This window comes from Amphiura filiformis, chromosome 11 (assembly GCF_039555335.1).
Source record: "Amphiura filiformis chromosome 11, Afil_fr2py, whole genome shotgun sequence".
Classification (NCBI taxonomy): domain Eukaryota; kingdom Metazoa; phylum Echinodermata; class Ophiuroidea; order Amphilepidida; family Amphiuridae; genus Amphiura; species Amphiura filiformis.
Window position 1 is genome coordinate 36,380,842 of NC_092638.1, and position 21,886 is coordinate 36,402,727.

The window sequence follows — 21,886 nt, forward strand, 5'->3', positions numbered from 1 at the left end:
AAACATGGTGAAAGAAGCTAAGACTGTATTGAATTAATTTCTTTCAATGTCTTACTTTGTACAGTGGTAAGTGGACATGCAAAGAGCGTGGCCGAACTGGAAGCAGAAATGAAGGAGATGTCTGTCGGCACGCCACCACCAGTCGAAGTCATGAGAGTGCCGCAGAATGTGCAGCAGAAGATGCAGCAACAAGCGCCCCATGAGGATCAGAGAGGACAGGTTCTTCAGCAACATCATCCTTCAATTATGCAGCAGATGCTAGAGAAACAACAGAGCCAAGAGGCATTCAACATGCTTGTGGCTCAGATGAGAGCGACTGGAGCTCTCCCAGTTAAGCCCAAAGTTGTGGTAAGTTGGAAACGTGTTTGCGTTTTAGGTTACCATTTCATACGTATCGTCCACATATTGCTTTTCCAACCAATTGGGTGATTTGTGTTCTAAATTTGGGTAAATCCGCCCAAATATCCAGTATTGGGCACTTTTTTGGAAGCTTACAAATTGGGCTACTTGAGAATCCTTTCCCGCGGCCTGGCGAGATAATGCGCTGGAAAGTTTTGGCAACACTGTTCATTTTGTCTTGTACGGTACTGTAGGAATTCCATCACTAGTTGATTTGAATCTCTATTAATCTTTTTTTTTTTAGTCTTATTTAAAAAAAAAATTAAAAGCAGTGTGTGATGATAACAATGCTGTTGGTATCATACTATTGCTCATTAGGAATGGTTGTTGTTTTTTGTTTGTAGAAAAAAGACGATGGTCGTCCAATGTCTCCGTTAGAGATCCGTCGACACATGATGCTAGAGAGAGAACGGCAGCGCCAGCAGCAGCAGCAAGCTGCACGAGGGCCATCACCACCCTTGCACCCTCCACCTCCACAAATCATTACCCCAACGCCCCCTCCACAGACGCCACAAATTGTCACCCCCACACCCCAGATGCCACCACGGATTATAACCCCTTCTACCCCTCAAGCATCACAACAACAGCAGATGACGCATAGTACACCGAGAGACGCAATATTATCTGCACTGAGGACAGGAGAGGGCGGAGCAGGAATGACGAGCGGACAGCCACAGCAACCCCATCCTCAGTTGAATGTACCACAGGGATCTTTGCTAGGTCCACCACAGCAACAGCAACAAGGACAGCAACAACAACAGCAGCAACAGCAACAACAACAGCAGCAGCAGCAACAACAGCATTTGAAAGTGACTTTGACAGTTCCACCTGTTGCACACAGGTAATTGTTTTTTTTTGTTTTTGTTTTTTGTCATTATATTTTTATTGAAAAAAGCAAACATAAATATAAATATGATCACAGAGAATCACAACTACATCTGCAAATGGCATAACAATATTACAATGCACATTGTACATCAAAGGTCAAAGCACCACTTTTTAAAATGATTACTTAATTTACCCTTTTTATAAAAGATGAAGCACACAGGTATATGTTATTAAATATGCTTGTACTTCATACAACAGAGGGAACAGGGGTAATAATTTACCCAAGCTGTGTTGACCAAATTTAGCACCTAATTCTTGTGGAAATCTAATCAATCAGGACTCAGCAACCTTTGGTTCAAAACACCTTTGAAGTTCAAAGATTTATTTGTCAGTTTTGAAAGCCATTTGCATAGAATACAACATCGTTAGCATGTACTTTTGTACTAATCAGCAAATTACTTCAGGTGTGTCTGTCTGCTCTGTCTGATTATCCCGTAAAAGAACTAGGTCACGCGATGGTATGCTGTTTGACTAGCTAATGCGGTGCCGATGTGATGATGATGTGATTCAATTAGCCAATCAGAACCCCATTTCCATATACGCCACAAAGTGCGCCAAATTGGTAGACCTCTGAAGTACTGGACTGAAAACTATAGAGTTGATTAATCAGTGCCATATTATACACATGGAGGTACCAGTATTTGTTGTGAAGTTGCACCTGGTTCATGTGAATCAAATCCTTTATATTTTTGAGTGAAAGTATCCCCTAGTTCACTCGCTCTTAATATGCTCGAACTAGAACTAAAGTGCTCATAGTAAAATGTGAATATTTGATGTGTGATTTTAGAAATACATTTAGTATGCATGAATGATGAAGATAGGCCGACCTAAAATATGTAATTAGAATTAGAAGATTTCATTAGAACAAAACCAAAACTTGAACTCACTATTGACGGTTTCGCCTATCATGGTCGGTAGGCATCATCAGAATGATGCTTGTAGATCCTTACTTCCTGTTTGACGTATCACAACTGAAGAGGGTGCATTATCAGCCAGGAGCCCAGACAAACAAGTACCTAGACAACTGACTTTGCTTCGCGTAGTGAAGTCAACACTGCTTAGCAACGATTTTGACAAGGACGCATACCCGGACGCAAACATGTTGCATATGATGAGGGCGATCCCACAAACGACCGCGTCCTTCTCTCCAGACATGAACGCTTATTTCTCCGCCTCCGACCACCCGACCAAAATCACCTTGGATCCGTGGCTTCACATACTGCCATGGTTAGGGATGGGCACTCATAGGTCTAGGTGGTATGTCTATGGCCAGGAGAAGATTCATACACATGACTAAGGAAGTGGGCTCCCGTGTCTCTGTTCATGATGTTAGGACCTCGTCTCCTGATCCAAATGGGTTCTTTGATTCTTCTTGTGTTTGCATCACCCTCCTTACAAAGAATTTTAGCATTATCCCAATTGAGGAGTTCAAGTTTTGGTTTTGTTCTAATACCAACAAACCTGATGAATTTATTTAGTGACTAAAAAATGTATGTTATATGTATATTGCAATGTGATCAGAGTACCATCCCCAATCAACCAAGAGGTGATGGCGGCCATGATGAACCCCGCCTTGGTCCAGCAAGAGCCATCGACACCAACCAACTTGAATCCACCTCATTCCAACCAAGAGATACTGAATGCCCTGGTGAAGCAGGCAGCCAGCAATCCCGGCATGGCAGCAGCGTTGATGTCGCAGGCTAGCCGAGATGGCAGGAGTCCTATTCCTCAGATGGGAGATGGAGCAAAGCCGTCGCCACCGCAGGGTTTACTGCAGGCACCGTCAACACCGAGGGGAGCTTCACCAATGCCAGGTAGGTACTTGAGTCCTTACTTTCTGTTGGTTTACTAATGGAATATCCATCATTGGGCTATTCAATTTAAAAGCCACACACCCTCTGTGGAATATTTCACTGCCATCTCAATTCCAGTTGTACCTTATGGTCAATCCAGCTGGTAATTGTCGCCAGTTTTATTTCAACGTCCAGTTGAAAAATGGTTGAAAGTGATAAGATCCAGTTGAATATTTCACAGATTGGCCTAAAAGTAGACAAGTTTGCTTGGAATTCCAAAATCATGGATGACAATGGTTGAATCTGGAACAATTTGAGCGTTTAGTGCTTAGGGCACTACCTGGACCACATGCAGAATGGAAGCAAGGCACAGTTTGTAAGCCAGGTTTGCAAGGCGATATGGAAGTAACACTATGGGTACACTAATTTGCCCTCCATGAGCAATACACAAACATGGCCAAGTCCAGACTAAAATAAACTCTTTGGTCATATCCTATCTGGCTCTGTGATTATCCATTTGAAAGTTTTTGACGTAAACCGACTGGATTCAGGAAAACTTGCCAAATGACTTGGATTTCTTTATGAATAACTTCTTTTATTATCCATAACTTATGAAATTATGAACATTGTTGCACACAGGTTTGATGGGCCACCAGTCACCTTTTGCACCTAGTCCTATTCCACCAGGCGGACTGACCCCTACCAACAACCCGGTGAGACTAACCCCATCGCCCCTGCTCTCGCCAATGTCGGCAGCTGGAGGAGCATCCCCCGCTCATGCACGCATTCCATCTCCGGCTGAGCTGGCTACGCACACACAGAAGATCCTGCAGCAGGCGCCATCAAGAAGCAGCTGGAAGTGCAGAGGGAGAAATTCATGGCCAAGGAAGCCAGGTAGGAATGAAATGGAATTATCATTTTTTGCAGAATTCCTTTTACAAATTAAGCCGTCCAATGCATATTATTTTCCACAAGGACACACATTTACGTGATGTTTAATGCATAAAAGGAACCTTGCAACAGATAATATTAAGGAATATCTTTGTATAGCATCATATGAAAATTGTCTGCACCAACGCAGCATAAACGCCTTTAGTGCCAGGCAAAATCCTGTCACAACAGTGCGGAAGTTGCGCTGTAGTTTACGACCAATGTGGCATGTAAATGTTTGTTGTTTCATTGTTTAAGTCTTGTATGTTCTATTTCGATCACAGGTCAAAGTCTCCAATACCGGCACATCTTGCTAGATCCCCGATTCCACAGCAGCCTTCTCCTTTACCGATGCAGCAACAACAACTACCCATGCAGCAGCAACAACTACCGATGCAGCAACAACAGCAGCTAATGCAACAGCAGCAACAACTACCGATGCAGCAACAACAACTACCCATGCAGCAACAACAACTACCCATGCAGCAACAACAACTACCAATGCAACAACAACAGCTAATGCAACAGCAACAACAGCAGATGCAAATACAGCAGCAGTTACAGCATTTACAGCAGCAGCAGCAGCAGCAACAGCAGCAAATGCCTGCACCACAGCAGTTCAATCCTCGTTCTGTGGCACAATCGACTCCAAAGGTAAAGAAAGATGAAAGAATATTTTCTTCATGAGATTTATGTTGAAATTTTGTAATCAAGATTTGCTTATGGTTTTGAAAATGGCCAATATTTGCATTTAATTTTTTATGTTTTAAGGTTAGCCTGTTTCCAGAAAGGGCTTTATTGGAAAAGGTTATTACACCTAGATGTTACACCAAGCCCATAAAACCGGGAACACAGAAGAAACACTGGGTAGTTTTTGGATGTTTCTTTCCTTTCCATTCTTTTCTTTTTTCCCCTTCTTATTACTTTTTTTTTTTCTTTGTCTTCCCAATTTTCTCATTCAATTTTTAATCAGGCACTCTCTCTCCCCTCCCTCTGGCTATGCCACCGATTGTATTTTGAAAATTAATATGATTTTTGTGTTGGTTTTTCTTTCTGTACCGGTAACTTCAAAAAGGGTCTCAAACATGAGATTGTCCTAACTCAAACTCAAGAACATGTGCCCGAGTTTTATATAACAGTTTTTGTGAAAATGTATCTTATGTCTGCAGTATCAGGCTCGTTGTGAAGCATGATTGAAAGGTCACTTTTAAATGCAATTATTTGTATGTCTTTGATTCCCATTTTTATTTTGTATACAACAGCAAGCCCCTCCCAGACAACTTTCAGCAGCCTTTACACCAACATCTGTGATTCGTCGGATGCACGAGAGCAAACTCGAAGCTAAGCTGGCTAGAGGCGAAAGTTTTGAGGACAAAGATGGACCACATGGTAAGAATTGCTGGATGCGGACCATTGTTGTTAGTTACAAGTTTTTGTTTAAATTAAACGGGATGTAAGGGGAAAGAGCAAACAAAAAACTTGATTTGTCTCATGTTCCATGGGAATTGAAATTCTAATGCGATGCGTTTTATTTATTTTTTATAATTCAACAATACCAATTTGGGGTATTGTATTATATCCCAAATACAATTCTATAGTGTTGCCATACAGCACACCCCCATGTAAGTTACAGTAGGGCCTACAGAATAGTATTGAAATTTCACCCTACAATACTGCAATTTCATGGGTTTGAAGTATTCATGTTGCAATTAAGCTATATGTAATACATTTTGAAGTTGCCGATTCGATCGGAAGCAAATTTGAAACTGAACATTAATATTATGGCAGATTTTCAGCAAAATTTTCTTTAAAATGAAAAAAAAAAGAAAAGAAATAAATTTCTACTCCTGCAATTTTTCATGAGCAAACGCGCAGCATAAATCTAATGGGCACGGAGGACATGAGACAAATTTATTTTTTATTTGGCTAAGGTGGCAAAGTATATTACAGTATATACAATTAAGGTATGAGTTTTTTCACCTTGTATATCCTAAACAAAGATGGATATGTATATCCTAAACAAAGATGGATATGTCATATATTGGAAAAACAACCATATTTTTTAGCTCGGAAATGCATCAAGAAATATAGACAGGTGATTCAAATTACCAAAGATGATGCAAATTCAAAAGTTGCTGCTTTAATTGCTCCATTGGATGCCCTATTGATTTCTACACAAAGCATTCTCGAACAAGAGCAGTAGCACCATGCTTTTCATTGATTAAAAAATTCAAATGCAACCTTTGATTCTGTTCCTTCAATTTTCGATCACCGTTTCTTTAATTCTCAACCAATTTCAACATATGAGGTCTTAAATCAGAGCTAAAGGGTAACATGTATTGACTGCTGGTGTTAATAGAGGCCGTCAGCCTTTCGCCATCTTGTGGGTACAAATGATCTGTGTGTTCATGCGGTCGGACACTACGCGCAGGGCGCAGCTTGCCGCGCAGGGCGCAGCTTGCCACGCAGCTGTTACGGCGCATCAACGCCGAACAGGATGAAAACACTTGTTGTCATGTAATGACAAACATTTTTTTCTTTGGAACAATTTCTCTAAATATGTACTCATGCTCAGTAAACCCTTAATCCTGTTTTCAAGGAATGGTTAAATATTATCCCAAAAATGTTTCTACTAAAGTAACATACCATTGTTGTTTTTGCCATTCAAAATAGCATAACAGAGAGTATGCCTAGTACGGTGCCTAGTACGCTCTTGTGGAAAAATTGAGTTAGCTTGAAATTCCCTAGACAAGGAACTTACTGCTAATTTGTCTCGTCGTAACCCGTACGAAACTCGGGGAGCTGATCCTGGTTACAATGGTCATTTGTGGAATGTATAGGGTGTGCGCTCTTGAAGCAGCAAAGTCCCTGAATTGTTGTTTAATGTTTTATGGAATGATGTGGGACTGTAGTGGTCAGCGACAACCTGTAAAATGTGCTGAGGCTTATGGAACAACGTCTAGGTGTTGTGCCTGTGCGTAGCGCACTATAAATCACTGCGCTTTTTTTTTTGACGGATTTCATTGTTACCTTATTTCTTCCAGATATTACAGGATCGCCAAAGAGATCGGGTATCCCCAAATACGACCTGTCCTCAGCTGTTCCCACCCCACCGACTGTGACGGTTACAACACCGCCCCGCGGAACACCAGACTTTAATGCGTCTTCGCAGGGTGGTTCCCCTATCATGAACACAAATGAAGACAGACTGCCGGGGACACCCAAAGCGCCCGAGATATCAATTGGCGGCGAGATGCCGGGTACGCCGAGACATATGGGCGGTTTGCAGCAACAGCAAGGTGTTGGAAATCTGGATGGACACATGGATGGACACATGCACATGACACCAGAAGCCCATCCTGGTTTAGGGCCTGGTCAGCATAATCTGAAAGTTGGCAATCCTCAGCAAGACAGACACACTCCTAATTTTGATAGGCACACCCCAAATAACTTAGCAGCTCCTAGAAACATGGACAGACAGGTGTCCTCTCCGGTGCCAATGCCGTCACCGCGACACATTCCAAGGCCGATGGGGCCATCATTTATATCGCCAATTCCGAGAGTGGCGCCACCACCTGCCGTAAGTCCGGCAGCGTATACACAGGCTGCGGCGCAAGCTCAGCGAACCTGCTGAGAAGTGCCATGTTCCCGGAACCAATCCGCTCTTAGAGGAGTGCCGCCCGTTTCAACAGATGCAGGTGCCTCCTGTAAGTATTGCCTCAGTACCGTTACCGTATAAGCCAATATGTTTACGTAGATACTTTTGCACTCGCCAGCTTCACTTACATTACAGGATGATGATTTTGCAGTTGTAGAATTCTTAGTAATAAAGCTAGTAAGTAACGAGGCGTGGTTCGATATTTCATGTCCTGTTTTCTATCTTGGATTGAGGCCTATCTACCATTAAATTAATATGTTTAAAAATTTTGAGTTGTATTGCTCCATCAGTTTTGATAATTATGCGAAGCAAAATGTGTATAGCAATGCCCGATAGGATATACATACACTTCCAGTGTGGTTACCACAAATCAGTACGTTTTGTTCTTACCATTTATCTCAGGTGTTAAATTTCACAGGAATCATGAAAGAATTATAAGCTTTCTTCAGATACCAAAATCTCAATTTTTTTACAAAGGAAAATGGAAGATGAGGCTTTCGATGGGGTCAAAGACCTTTAAGCTTCAGTATCAAGCACATTTGCAGGGGTTTTAAATTAGCGGGCCTGTGTCAAGCCACTAAATATATGATGATAAACCACCGCAAAAATGTTGGCTTGTGCAGTATCTTGTTGATAATATTTCATTCAAAACTGACAGCCATTTTGAAATATATGGCCCATTCCAACAAAAGCCTGAACAAGTTGCCAGACATGTTTTTGAGTTGTAGGCTTCTAAAGATGATATTGCCATTAAAAAAATTCAAATTTTGAAATTCTTAATTTCGTGATACTTGATTGTAGTATTATATGGACTTCCAAATCCTTGAAAGAAACTTGAATAGCACATTATTCTCCCCCATGCCTAAAAAAATGAGACTGAGACCTGTTTCTTCTTCTCTCAGGCATGAGAAATTTCAGGCTTTTGCCTGAATTCAGGCAGTTTTGTTGTCTAAATGTACATGAGTTTTTTTTTCAGCTTATTTTGGCCAAATTTGCGCACTTTTTCAGGCAGTTTTCAGAAAAGCCATTCTCATACCTGTCCTCTGCATCTGGTTTTTTATTTCACATCCCATTGGTGTATTTTTATAATGATACTATAATATTTGTTCAATATTGTGTTTATCTCACAGCAGCAGCAGCAGCAGCCAGCACGCCACACTACCCCAGTAACATCCATGCCCATGTTATTCAACCCGGCATACAATCAAATCCAGGCAGCAGCGGCAGCCATGGCAGCAGCTGGCATACACAGGCCACAGATGGGTGAGTATACTGAGCACAAAATGTATCCAAACACTTTAAACAAAAGCAATATCTTATAGGCACTCAACCTAAAATACCAAATAAAGTAATGGCACAAAGTTATACTGAATTGAATGGAAAAAGAAAGTATTCCAAAAGTGAAAAATTTGGGCTATTTCCGGGGTCACTCTCATTGTGGCCTGTACACCATCCGCGATAATGAAAACGCGTAAAAGGGTAGTTTTTTAAGTGGGTAGGCACGATACGCCAGCGTAACACGTTTAGGGTGCCAAAAACATGAAAAATTGGAAAAAGGGTAGCAAAATTACAATTGCTAATACGCGGAAATGAAATTTAGGGTATGAAATTTGATGCAAGGAATCACCTGTTTAGGGTATAGTTTTAGCTTTTCAAAAGTTGATTATCGCGGAGGGTGTACAGGGCACAATGGGAGTGTCCCCCCCACCGGGCTATTTTCTCATTCTGGGTGATTCCTACCAGCTATTCTAGCGTGACAGATCCACACTCACTCGCCATGCTCATAATTAGCGTGTTTCGAGAATGAGGTATCAAAATATACAGAACAAAATTAAGTCGTCCTCTAAAAGGCAACTTGTGTGTAAGTGGCTTAATTTTTTATGCCTATGTCTCTGCCCAGGCCCAGAGAGTGTTTTATCCTGTTACCACCCCACACTACCATCCTCTCCCTTGCTGATGGGTATGATTAGAACTAACAGGTGATTTTGTACTCATTTTCACAGATATGACACCCAGGACCCCGCAGACCCAGCTATTCCAGCAGAACGCCTTCAACCCAATGGGGTCATTTGTGGATTCGGAAGGGCGCCGTCACTCCCCCGTCAACCAGCTTGCCAAGTGGTTTGGTGCGGACGTGCTGAAACAACCGCTCCATCAGATGCCCCCCATGATCCCCCAGGGACAACGGGTCATGTCGGTAGAAGAGCTAGAGAGACAACAGCAAGTTGTGAACTGAAAAGGGCGCCACCTTTTTTTTTTTGTAAAAGCGGTGCGCAAGACGAGATTGTAGCATTACTATGGATAAAAGGTGTACAGTATGGCAAAGTGTTTTTGTAATGACTCGGATGAGTGTGTGGTGTACGTTTTGGCTACTTGCAAGTAAAAATGAAAAAAAGGATCTTCCGTTGGTGTTTTGGTATCGTAAACAGAATGTGGGGAAAAATGAAGATTGCATGATTTTTCTTTTCTTCAGGACAGGAAGTTGGTAAAAAAACTGTATTATATTAATCGTGGTAACCTGTGATTGAAAAACTGACGAGGTTTATTTGCTTCTAATGCAGTTAATTGTTGTACAATCCCGAATTTCTAATGTATAAAATGTGCTTGGCGACTGCTCAAGTCCCTTTTTCTTATATTTGTTATTATTTCCAGTTTTCAACTCGTTAGTGACTAAAACCTTCACTCTTTGCTACCTGAATATTAGTAATTAATTGTTCTTTGTCTTTTCTACTAAACAAAATGAAGTAAAAACATTTCATCTAAAAAAACTAACATTGTGTAGTGTATAAAAAACAGTGTGTGTGTGTCCAGTGAAGACTTCTAACTGATAAAAAGAAGTAACCATTCATTTGTTTGTAACAAATATTGTAGATATTTAAAAGACTTGAAAAAAAATACTTGTTTTTATTTAGTCTTGGCAGAAAGTCACTACCAACACTTGTATATTTTTTAGTTCAAAGTTGAAAGGTTATAGGTCGTACTTAGTTTTGATGTCTTTTGTCCACCTTGAGAAATGTATTACTTGATGTGCAGGTGGTAATAGTTGTACAAAAACAAGTGGTAACACAAAATTTTTTGACTTACGTATTTGGATAAATTATATTATTAGTTTGTGTTTAATAAGTGGTTCTAGGTTGAAGAAAAACTTGTACCAAAAAAGTGAGTAGTTTTTGTTCCTGTTGTAAATATACTTTTTTCCTTTCTTTTCTTGTAAAGATATAGAAAAAGTAAAGTTCCTTTCATGTGTGTGGAGGTAATTCTTACCATACATGAAGGAAAGATTAACTTATATACTTTAGGCAAATAAAACATTGTTTTGTATCATGAAATATTAAGATATGTGCAAAAAAAATTGTTTGGAAGACCAGTGTACTGTTATGTTTTCGTTTATTACGATTATATTTTTTGACAGGGAAGGGGTTGGAGGGACGGAGGGAGATGGGGAGGGAGGGAGTAAAATTTATTGGAACGTGTGTATTTTGGAAATCATGGTTTAACCCATATTGGCCCGCAGTGTCGTTAAATATTATCGGTCTTGTGTATCCCTAGCTACACCTATTGTGTTTTTTCATTCACTGTATACTGCCATGTAGTAATTACCGAAGTCAACTGTTTCAGTATCTTTTTTATAGGGTGCATTGTTACGAGCTTAGTGGATTTCACATTGTTTACTTGTAGAATTCTTGGGTGTGCTGATCAACAAACAAAGTTGTGCATTTCACATTGAGTGGTAGTGCTGTAGTGAATATTTGAGATATCATCAACACGTGGTGCTCCTAGAGCATAACATGTTGTGGAGTGCTGGTCTGGGCAAGGTAAATTGGTATTGTAACTACGAGGAAGTTCTCTGTTTTTAGAGATAATAAGTAATAAGGACATATTCGCTTTGAATGCATATGACAGGCTTAAAAACTTATTAAGGGATGGCTACAAACCCCAACCGCTGCCAACACCAGTGCCCTGCAGAACCGATCATTGGATTTGGTGACTATTGTTCGAAATGGTAGAACACGATCAAACTTGGTTCTGGTGGTCGACCTGTGGTTGGGTTTTGGGAGTTACAAGCCATCACTTCGTGGGTAGTGATTATTGATATAGAAGTCAAGGGGCCAGGTGTTTTTGTTATCAACAGACCATAATTTTTTTATGTACGTATGTTGGTGCTTGTTATAATTCTATGACCACATTGTCACAAAGACATCGCTGTGCAGTAAGTAGGAAGGAGGGTGATAGTTGGGTTCATGTGGAAAAATCCATACACTCCCTATGGTAGACATGACCTTAATCTACCCCACACAGGAAGTGAATTTCAAATGGGGTTACCTAGTCATGTTACTCCATTTAAAATCTACACCCCCTGTGTGGGAAAGTAAGGTCATGTGTTCCATTGGGGGTGTATGCATTTCAACTGGAATAGCCTGATTCTTCTTCAATTACTTCCCTGAAAATCTAAATGTATGATACTCGGGATAAGTAGAACAGGGTTGGGTATTTCTCATTATTTTGATATATTTGAGACTATTTTGAATTTGTGATTTAACCTGCAAGATATATTATAGACTTTGTTATTTTTATTACAAATATTTGTGATAGTGTTAAGCAGGTAGAGGGCTATGTTTACTGAGTAAATTCACTGTTTCAAGTTTGTCATAGTTTTTTGTCAATTTTTCCACCATTGTATCTTTTTGGCAGTTACAAAGATTGCATTGCACCTAATGGGTTATTCCAGTTGAATATTCCATACACCCCCTATGGAAGACATGTCCTTAATCTTTTGACAGAGGGAGTGTGAATTTGAAATGGGATTACCTGAATGGGTGACTCCATTTGAAATCTACACCCCCTGTGTAGATGATTAAGGCCATGTCTTCCATAGGGGGTGTGTGGATTTCAAATCAAATAGCCCAATACAATCTGCTGTGCTTCTAACAAATTAAGAACAAGGTAGACAAATAACATGAATACATAGACATACATTTGTGCACACCCCTACATTAAAGTGCACAAATGGAGTTCTTGTGTTCCAACGTGACAATGTTTTGTGTGCTTGGTATTTTACTACTGTGGCTGTTGTCTTTTTATCATTCAAAATTTTCACGATGCATCACTTCAAAAATGCATACTTGGCCTGAAGGAAAACCAAAGGTTACCATAGGACCGATTGTTTTTTATCCAAAGTGCTGTTTTCCCTATTTATTGGGTGCCAAAGGAATGGCCGACTCTCGGAACGAGTTTTTGCAGCGTTTGGAAATTTGTAGTTTTAAAGACCCATTCAGTGATCCCAGTGCAAGTGTAACAAAATTAAAATTGTTTACAAATTGCTTAAAAGTGAAGAATAAGTCATTCAAATTGTCATTTGGTATTGAAATGACAAATTTGGCAACAAACGAAGAAATCAGCAGTAGTTGAAGCCCCATTCAAATACATGTAGCTAATTTAGATACTGTCAGTATCTAAATTGCAGATTTGTGTAAAATTTCTTATTTTGTCTTAAATACACGGCTTTCGGCTGAACCACTGCAGGCTATGTTAGCACATCTATGACAATGACAAAGGTACCAAAATCTGAATTTTGATGATTTTTACGATCGTCCGGATGAGCAAATCACTGAATGGGCCTTTAAGTATGATCACGGTCAAAGAGAATTGAGCCATTTGACACAGCAGGGGTATAGCAACTTATAGCTAGCCAGCTTAACAAGTAATTGTGTATTACATAGCTTAGCGCTGGTATAAAAGTAAGGCATGAAATGTGGTGGTGATGGGCGATATCCTCACAATTATGTAATTTCTCTATTTTGTATCTAGTCTAAACCATGTTTATAGTGTTTCATATTGGCCCAGTTGCGACCAAGCACCGATATCCAACATCACCTGTTTTGACTTCTCTCGTTATCCTGTACATATGTTATTGTGCCACTCCAGCAGGCAGCACCTCTCTGTTTTTGCATGAGTGTACTATATTTCTTCATTATGTCTCTGAAATACTGGGGCTATTCCAGTTGAAATCCATATACCCCCTGTGGAAGACATGACCTTAATCTCACACACACTGGGTGGGGGTGTAGATTTCAAATTGAGCCACTCATTCAGGTACCATCATTTAAAAATCACCATCCCTGTGTGGGAGATTAAGGTCATGCCTTCCATAAGTGGTGTATGGATTTCAACAGTTATAGCCCAATCTGTGCATGAGGTCTGTCATGATATTATAACACTTATTAATATACTCTGTATACCCACCCCAAAGATTGGGTTTTTTTGTATCACTTTTGTTATTCATAAAAACATGTAGTCGACCTTTTGTATCTCTGAATCCTATAGTATTGGAATTGTATGTCGTCTTAATTAATTTATTTTCAAGTAGACATGTACAATATTGATCATTTTGTGGTCATGTAATATCGTATATGTAAAGTAACCCACAGAATGGTGTAAAAGTGATTTTTTTCCTTTCATTTTTTTCCTGCAGTCATTTTGTGTAGGTGCAGTATTTTGTCTCATTAGGTGGATATTTGAGTATATCTGTTGTAAAATGAAGGTTATTTATTTTTTGTTTATTTTCTAAAACTGAAGTTGAAAAACTTTGTATTGTATAGCTCAAAAACAGAGGGAATGTCACTATCAATGTATAGTTCATATAATGTGACAAATGTAAGAAGAAAGGAGAGTACTTAAATTGATGAAATTAATTAGTAAATTGAGTTTGTGACAATCTCGTCCTATTTGTATAAAAAATGTATCGTTGATTTTTTTTTTTTTTTATTATTAATTTTGGCTGGTTGGCTATATTTGTGTCCTTAATTTATGAAATAGTAGTTGAAATAAGTCAATAATTGGAAGTATTTCACTTTTAACATACTCCAATTTTACAAGCTCAGAGATGCCAGTCTTTGGCGTATCCTTGTGCGAGATATTCATGAGTTAGTCTAGTGCAAAGACTCCATTGAGGAATTACGCAGCTCACAGAAGAAAGCTGTATAATCCTTCAATAGAAGATTTCTGTGCTTGGCTAATTCAGTGCAGTTTTACATTAAGGATAAGTCCAGTCTTCGGAAAATTTCCTGATTTCAAGATAATTTTCAGATGATTAAAGTGTAGGCAAAGGTTCATTGTCGGGAAAGTTTTAAGTCATTTTCAGGATATTTTTGACAATGAACTAACGACAGACTGGCATCTCAGAAGATATTTTGAACTGTGCCAAGATATGTTGTCCTGTGTTTTTGTAATTACATGTTCCATTGAATCAGTATTGCCGTATAAGATGTTTAACCCCATGAGAACTACTTGCCGATTGGCCAAAATGAATATTGAGTCTAATTTTGAACCAATCAATGAGGGTATTAATAAGATCATCTGCGAATGCAAGTTTGACCGTGATAAAGCCTAAGTCATAATTGGCAATTGAAATGAGCATTTCAAGTTATCAACCAATCAGAAATGCTGTTAGATGACCAGTAGTGTCCAGGGGGTTAACATATGGCAACAAAGAAAAATCCTGTTCTACTGGCAGACGGACCTCTCAAGTGGAGTCGGGCATTTTGATTTTTTCTTGCAAATGTCTGAAATTGCCCAAAAAAAAATCACAAAATTCCGAAACTCACTTCGCCCGTGTTTTTCAAATTTGACTCGATCTGTAACAATATCCGGAAAGAAAAGACCAACTAGAAATTCCATTTCGGAGGCAATTTTGATTCAGTAGCACATATTTGAGGTCAACAACAGCAATAGGGGATTCAGCATTATATGTAACAAAACGTGGCAACTTACCCGTGCTTAGCATAAATTGAGTGTATTTTGTTAATTGTCCCAAATTGAGTAGTGTTTGGTTTATTGATATTCAGTCTCTTTGCTCATTGATATCAAGTGATTTTTCTTTGCAATATCTCGAAATGGTTTACGACAATTTGTTTTCAAATAAATTTGCGAAATTGTGAAGATATAATTGAATACTCAATAATGCAAATATGGCTGTGTCTGTGGCTGTGTCCATTTTAAGAGGTTGCAGCTTGTTGGTCATTAAGCATATGTAAGGCTATAGGGATTCTGCTGTTTTGAATTGTGAAAGGTTTGAAATTTGAACGATAATGGATTAACTTGTCAAGTATGGTAGGTAGGTCAGGATTTTTTTTTTCTAGAAGAGGCTAAATGACTCTTAGGAAAATCTGACAAAAATCTGAATTTTTTTGCGAACATATGTTGAAACTTTTCTGAATTTTTTTCACAAAATTTCAGTCAAATTGATCCTCTTCAGCCAATAAATGGCTATTTCTAATTATGCTGTGACAAAAAATCTCCAAAATGTAAAATCAGGGCCTAGATTTTATCTTGGTTTTCAAGAATCAAAATCCATCATAGTCACTTACTGTATGATACAATTAGAAAAGTTGATTCTCGCAACCGAATCTTCGATAATCATTACGAGAATTGATTCTGTGATTCTCATCAAAATCTAGGTCCTGAAAATCTGGGTCGGTCAGGCCCCGTAGAACAGGTTTGTTTTTAGTTCACTAATGTTTTTGTGAACTTGGTGACTTGCTCAGCATGAGGAAGGTTAAACCAGACTGAACTGCAAAGGGCACTGACAAATATAGTATGTTGGTATTAAGTAGAATGTGGAGCTTTAAGTGGTTGACAAGAAATTTAGTGGAGATGTAAATAGGATTGGGCTGTTCCAGTCGAAATCCATACTTCCCTTATGGAAGACGTGACCACAGGGGGTGTAGATTTCAAATAGAGTCGCCCATTTCGGGCCCCTGTTTGAAACTTGCACTCCCTGTGTGGGAAATTACAGACATGTCTTCCATAGATGTGTGGATTCCCAACTAGAATATCCCATTGTCACTTTTATGGGACCAAACTGGTATATCCCTGAAATACTTTGGTGATGGTTCAAGTTCAACCATATGTGGACTCTTTAAAGGGCAGGTCTATTGCAAAAACAAGTTTATCTCTATTCGAAGAGAATAATTATTACATTATAAGTTGATACTTGTTGCAATTTTTGTGTGCGTATTTCTCCTGAAAAAGGACAAATTGTGTGGGTAAAGTTCAGCCTCGTCAGACGTGTTCTTCCCCGCTTTAGAAGCGTATATGTTCTCCTCCGCTTTGGCTGATGATGTAGGTAAATGAAGCGGACACTATACCCTGCTCCCATCATACAATCACAATCACTTTGACAAGTTTGACATTAGCAATGAGTTGTACTATCATTTACCATAACAATGCTGCATAACAATATACACACGATTGTTCTCATTTCGGGAACAAAGCCAACATAGTATTGTTATATGCGTTTGCTTTGTAATATTTCATCCAACTGAAACTATAATAACTACATGAGTTTGTGGTCTTAACACGGTTTATATGCAAGTCTCAGATGAAATTCTAAGCTCAAATTATGTATTTATTTTTAGGCCTAATATTTCTCATGATATTGATATACATTTGAATTGTAATATCACAATTTACTAATATATAAAAAAAGAACCGGCTGATTTTATCCATAGGTTTAAAAACCATTAAATTTGCCATACTTTTTAGAGGTTTTTTTCTGTCAACAACAACAGTATACGTTCTGTCCATTGAGAGCGTTTATAGTCTCTTTTCTCAAAGCGGGCACATCTCATTTCATGACATCGCCTTTTATCTAGGTCAAATCTGTCTCGTTCGAAGGAACTCACCGCTTAAGTTGTTTTTTGCGGAATATCAATTTTAAACGTCTTATTTTCTCAAAAAAGGAGTCATTTTCATTGTCCTTATAATATTAGCTTGCCAATGATATGATGTTGTCCGAGCAATAGACCTGCCCTTAAAGAGGCAATGTTATATTTTGGCTCATGTAGCATAGGTTCTGCAAGTTGCGATAAAATTTCTGTTCATCCATTGGTAAAATCTTTGTTACTTTCAACTTCCTGGCAAATAAAGTGAACAATGATTATTCTGTCCATCAACATACCCAAAGAGATTGGGTCCAAAGAGAAGGAACTATAACTCTGCCATGCTTGCACATTGCTCACACTTGATAGTAGCGTTACATAGTGCAAATCCAAGTTGGTACTCTTTGGGGCTAATCTCTTTGGTCATACCACACTTGCTCAGAGGGTCTTGAAAGAAACGTTTGATTAACCAATTCCACTATTTAGTAAATATTTGTTTACATCTTAAAAAAATATCTATTTAATTTTCCTTTTTGCAGATGAAATTAATGATATGACCTCTTCAATTTGTTTTATAGTCGTATGAGGTAGGCTGACCAAAAAGGGGTAAAAATGTTGGCCTTGTTTCAGTACAACTTCCTGGTTGGCAAGCAGAAAAATGGAACTGGAAGACCAAACTTGATTGAAATATTATTATTAACTTAACAGGTTTTTGTATTAAATGATTGACATCTTAACAAATGGGATACCATTTTACTTAACTCTGATCACTCAGTTGAATGCCAAGATATTGTCAAGTCATACTAATTTGCCATTGAAGTGTTATGTGTAATCCCGATTATCACTGTGAACTAGATCACACTTGTTGAGTCTTGAACCACAATCAAAATGATCGCCGCACAAAGTCTACCACATTATCATTCAAAAAGGTGCATGATCCAGTTGCCAGCACTTATAGTATTCTTTTATGTAATGGAATTAATGATTTATACATTCTTGGCATCTAGCATTTGACTGGGCTTGCACACAAAAAAATGTTTTGAATTAAAAAAAATATTACAAATACCCATGTCATTACCATTCTTAATGTTCATGTTGGTACAGTTGGTTTGATCTTTTAATTGGAATAATTCTTGAACTTGGCGCAACTTTACATGTACATCAGTGATGTAGGGTCATCACCCTTCCTATAACCATGACAACAACCTTTGTCTCTTTTCTTTGAGTAGTTCAACTTCATTTTTCACTGGAATTGTTCAAAACGAACCATGTTTACAATTTTTGTCTCTTTTGAAGGTGAGATAAGATAACAAACTTCCAATGGAAACAACTATGACTCAACAAGTATGCCCCTTCATCCCTGTTTGTCACAAATAAGTGCCAATAATCAATCATAATGACATCAGAAGAGTGGAACAGAAGTCCTAAATGTGTAAAAAAGTGTAACTCGGAAGTCCCAAAAATGGATTGAAAGTATAAACTGAACAACCTGTCAGTCTGAAGCATTTTTGGGTTCACGTTGTCAGATATTTTAAAGCTTCATCAGTATAGGTACTGAATGTGATGAATCACATAGGTGATGTAACTTATTTATTTGCCATAAAACTCCTTAGAGAACCTTGCAGTCGTAGCATTGTAATATGTGTACAAGATTTATTGACTTATTTTGTTTATCATCGTGTCAAATATTGCTTTCTCAATTTAGAGAAGTGACACTTCTTGTCAGAAATTTAAAATGGAATAAATACAGAATCAAATAAAATTGTTTTTTGTTGTATCTAATTTATGAGTTTGTTTGATAAACACACTTTCATGTACACCCCTACACATTTTCACCGACAACCATGGACATTTCACCGCTACCCTATATGCAAAGTTATGCTGTATAGCACCCTCTCCGCTGTCTTACGACTGTGGATGTCCTCGTTTCGCAGTGTGTGGTTTTTCACTACATAAGTGTGGACTCAGTCTTATGTTTGTATGTGAAAACACCCCCACACGTGTTGCTTGGTTTTGTTTTACAGGGTTTAAAAAATACAGAGGTTCGTAACGCAAAGCTCCCCTGGCCGACACATTTTTCCCCCAAACCCGATTTTGAGGCATTTGCACACATGCCCCACTTAAACCTAATTAGAATCGGCCAAATTTTGTGTGAATACTGATTATAGGAAAACAGCATTATTTTGTGTCTGAATTTAGATAAATTATCATCCCTAGAACTCTGTTATAAAAATGGCCAGGATAGTCAGTGAGTTTTCTTTCATATTACGGTATTTGACTTAAAATGGACAGAAAACTTTCCTAACAGTTATTACTACTATTTTTGGTTTTAACAAAATTAAGTTTCTTGGGCTTGCATCTTTTATTTCTGGTCCTCCCATACATTATTTGTGCCTCACATTGTCTTACACCCTGCTGGGTTGAAGCACAATAAGCAACCTTGTTCTTCATATAAATTAGTTTGACGAAAATCATACATTATGGCTTTAATCAGCAATTGAAATCAACCATGTCAACAGCTTCATCGTCATTATCAATGTGAAATGACTATTGAGATAACAATACAGATCATATGTGACACGATCTGGTCCATGGGGCCAAAGGCGGCAAATTAGAAACCGAGATAAAGGCAAAAATATGGAGTAAAAAACAATAAAATACATAAGAAAATACACATCACAAATCCTCATAACTTAAGAACCTAGTATGCTAGACCTTTGGAGTATATGATAGCCTAATGTTACTACAAGGTAATAATTATAGTAACTCAATTTTCAAAAATGCCTCCTTTGGCCCCCATGGAACGGATAATTATGCTTTTTGCTTTAGCCAAGGAGTAGTAACAAGTTTGTCATCCGTCTGCCAATTCTGTTTAAAAAAATCTTTGTGTCATTCAGTAATTGTTATCCAATCATTGTTATTCGCCATCATAGTGAATACTTCATCTTGGTTACTGGTTCACCCTTGGTTTGCACACCTGTTAGCAATCCATTGACTTTGCATTGTCATCATTTTGATCGTGCCTTCAAACACATGCAGATAGCGTGAACCGGTTTAACTGGCAATGATCAATTTGATGGCATTTTTACAAACAGGACTAAATAATATAATGACCCAATATCATGTACATGTTTTTTATTTGTTTTTATTGAGATATAATATATAAAATATAATTTTCACATAATTAACAATCTCATCCTATACAATACACATCGTATCAGTGGGGTTATTTTCCCCTTGTCACCAAAAGACCTTTATTTGCAAATTGTCTCTGTGATCCACAGCCTCATTCCCTAACTTCAAAAAATAGAGATTTTTGTATGATCAGAAACCTATATAAGACTATTATATAATGTTTGTGAGCATAAACTTCAGATTGTCATGAAAGATCCAATCCAATTTGTATTTCCAACTGTTGACAGCCCAAAATTACATCAAAGTGGCATACGGGGCACTGTAAACTAACTATACATGTTCACACAATGCCTGAATCAACTTAAATTTAGGATATAAGCTTTTTTTGTGGATATCTATTGAAACATAAAAAGTGGATGCTAAAATCACATAATATCCCCTTTAAAGATACCCTTTTATAAAACTCATATTTTCTGTTAAACAGGTCTTATATTAGAGTTTTACTGCAAGACCTACCTTTTTCATATTATAGTAGAAAGGCCCCTTTGTGGACAAAGGTGACAGCCAGGTTAGAATTAATTGTTAGAGACTCCTTTTTCTGTTTAACTCGGCTGGCAATTCTGAATAGCAGCGTGAACCGAGATATTTGGTTGAAAAGTTTGTTTTTGTGACTTTTTTCCAATTTTACCCCATAATGTCAAATATTAAATTAGCCATTACTTCAAAAGAAAACTTACTGCAACCTTAATTTTTGCTCTGAATAATAGAGGGCATATGAATATCTTATATCTGAACAACAATATTCCCTCATACCACTGAGGTGAAATTTGGATTAGCACATTCTTTTTTGTGATGTTTGTGAAAGACACCCTTTTTCATGGCCTACAACCAATATTTTTTTCACCAGACAACCTGTAGCAGAAATACCCCTAAACAGAGGGGTTCTCACTGGCAAGTCACTCATACACCTCTTACATAAAAAGTGTCTCTCTCAGAAAAAGCATGTAACCTGCTCCCACGAAATGACCATAAAGACGCAAGTTGGTAGTTTCAAGACGTTCCAACTTTTGGGTTGATGCTCTTTGCTTGAAGACACCTGTATAATCAGTGGCACCCTTTGAATGGGGACATAATATGCTGTAGGCTATTCTTTATTCAATTCTGAACCCATTCACAATTCACTATACATTGCCAATACAGGTGTTTTCAAGCAAAGAACAGCAACTCAACAGTTGGAATTGCTCGAAACTCCAAACTTACAACTTTACGCTCATTTTGTGGGAGCAGGTGACAAATTACAACAATCATTTTGAAATATTTAATTTTTTCATGATTGAATCTTTCCCAAAATGTATCTCAGTGGGTAACCCATTTCACCTTGAACATAAAAACAAACCACCACCTTAAATACAAAAAGAGCTGTT

At 38.3% G+C, this 21,886-nt stretch overlaps 1 protein-coding gene across 1 annotated transcript in view; it reads left to right on the top strand.

Annotated features, from left to right (window-relative positions):
- LOC140163657 (uncharacterized) overlaps positions 1-9,927 on the top strand; it is a 32,120-nt gene extending 22,193 nt beyond the window's left edge. The window contains 11 exon segments of the mRNA XM_072186972.1: positions 65-348; positions 744-1,240; positions 2,809-3,101; positions 3,720-3,917; positions 3,920-3,974; positions 4,295-4,664; positions 5,273-5,399; positions 7,055-7,641; positions 7,673-7,717; positions 8,802-8,931; positions 9,672-9,927. Coding sequence (XP_072043073.1) covers positions 65-348; positions 744-1,240; positions 2,809-3,101; positions 3,720-3,917; positions 3,920-3,974; positions 4,295-4,664; positions 5,273-5,399; positions 7,055-7,641; positions 7,673-7,717; positions 8,802-8,931; positions 9,672-9,904 — 2,819 coding nt within the window. The 3' untranslated portion in view covers positions 9,905-9,927.
- The last annotated feature ends 11,959 nt before the right edge of the window (positions 9,928-21,886 follow it).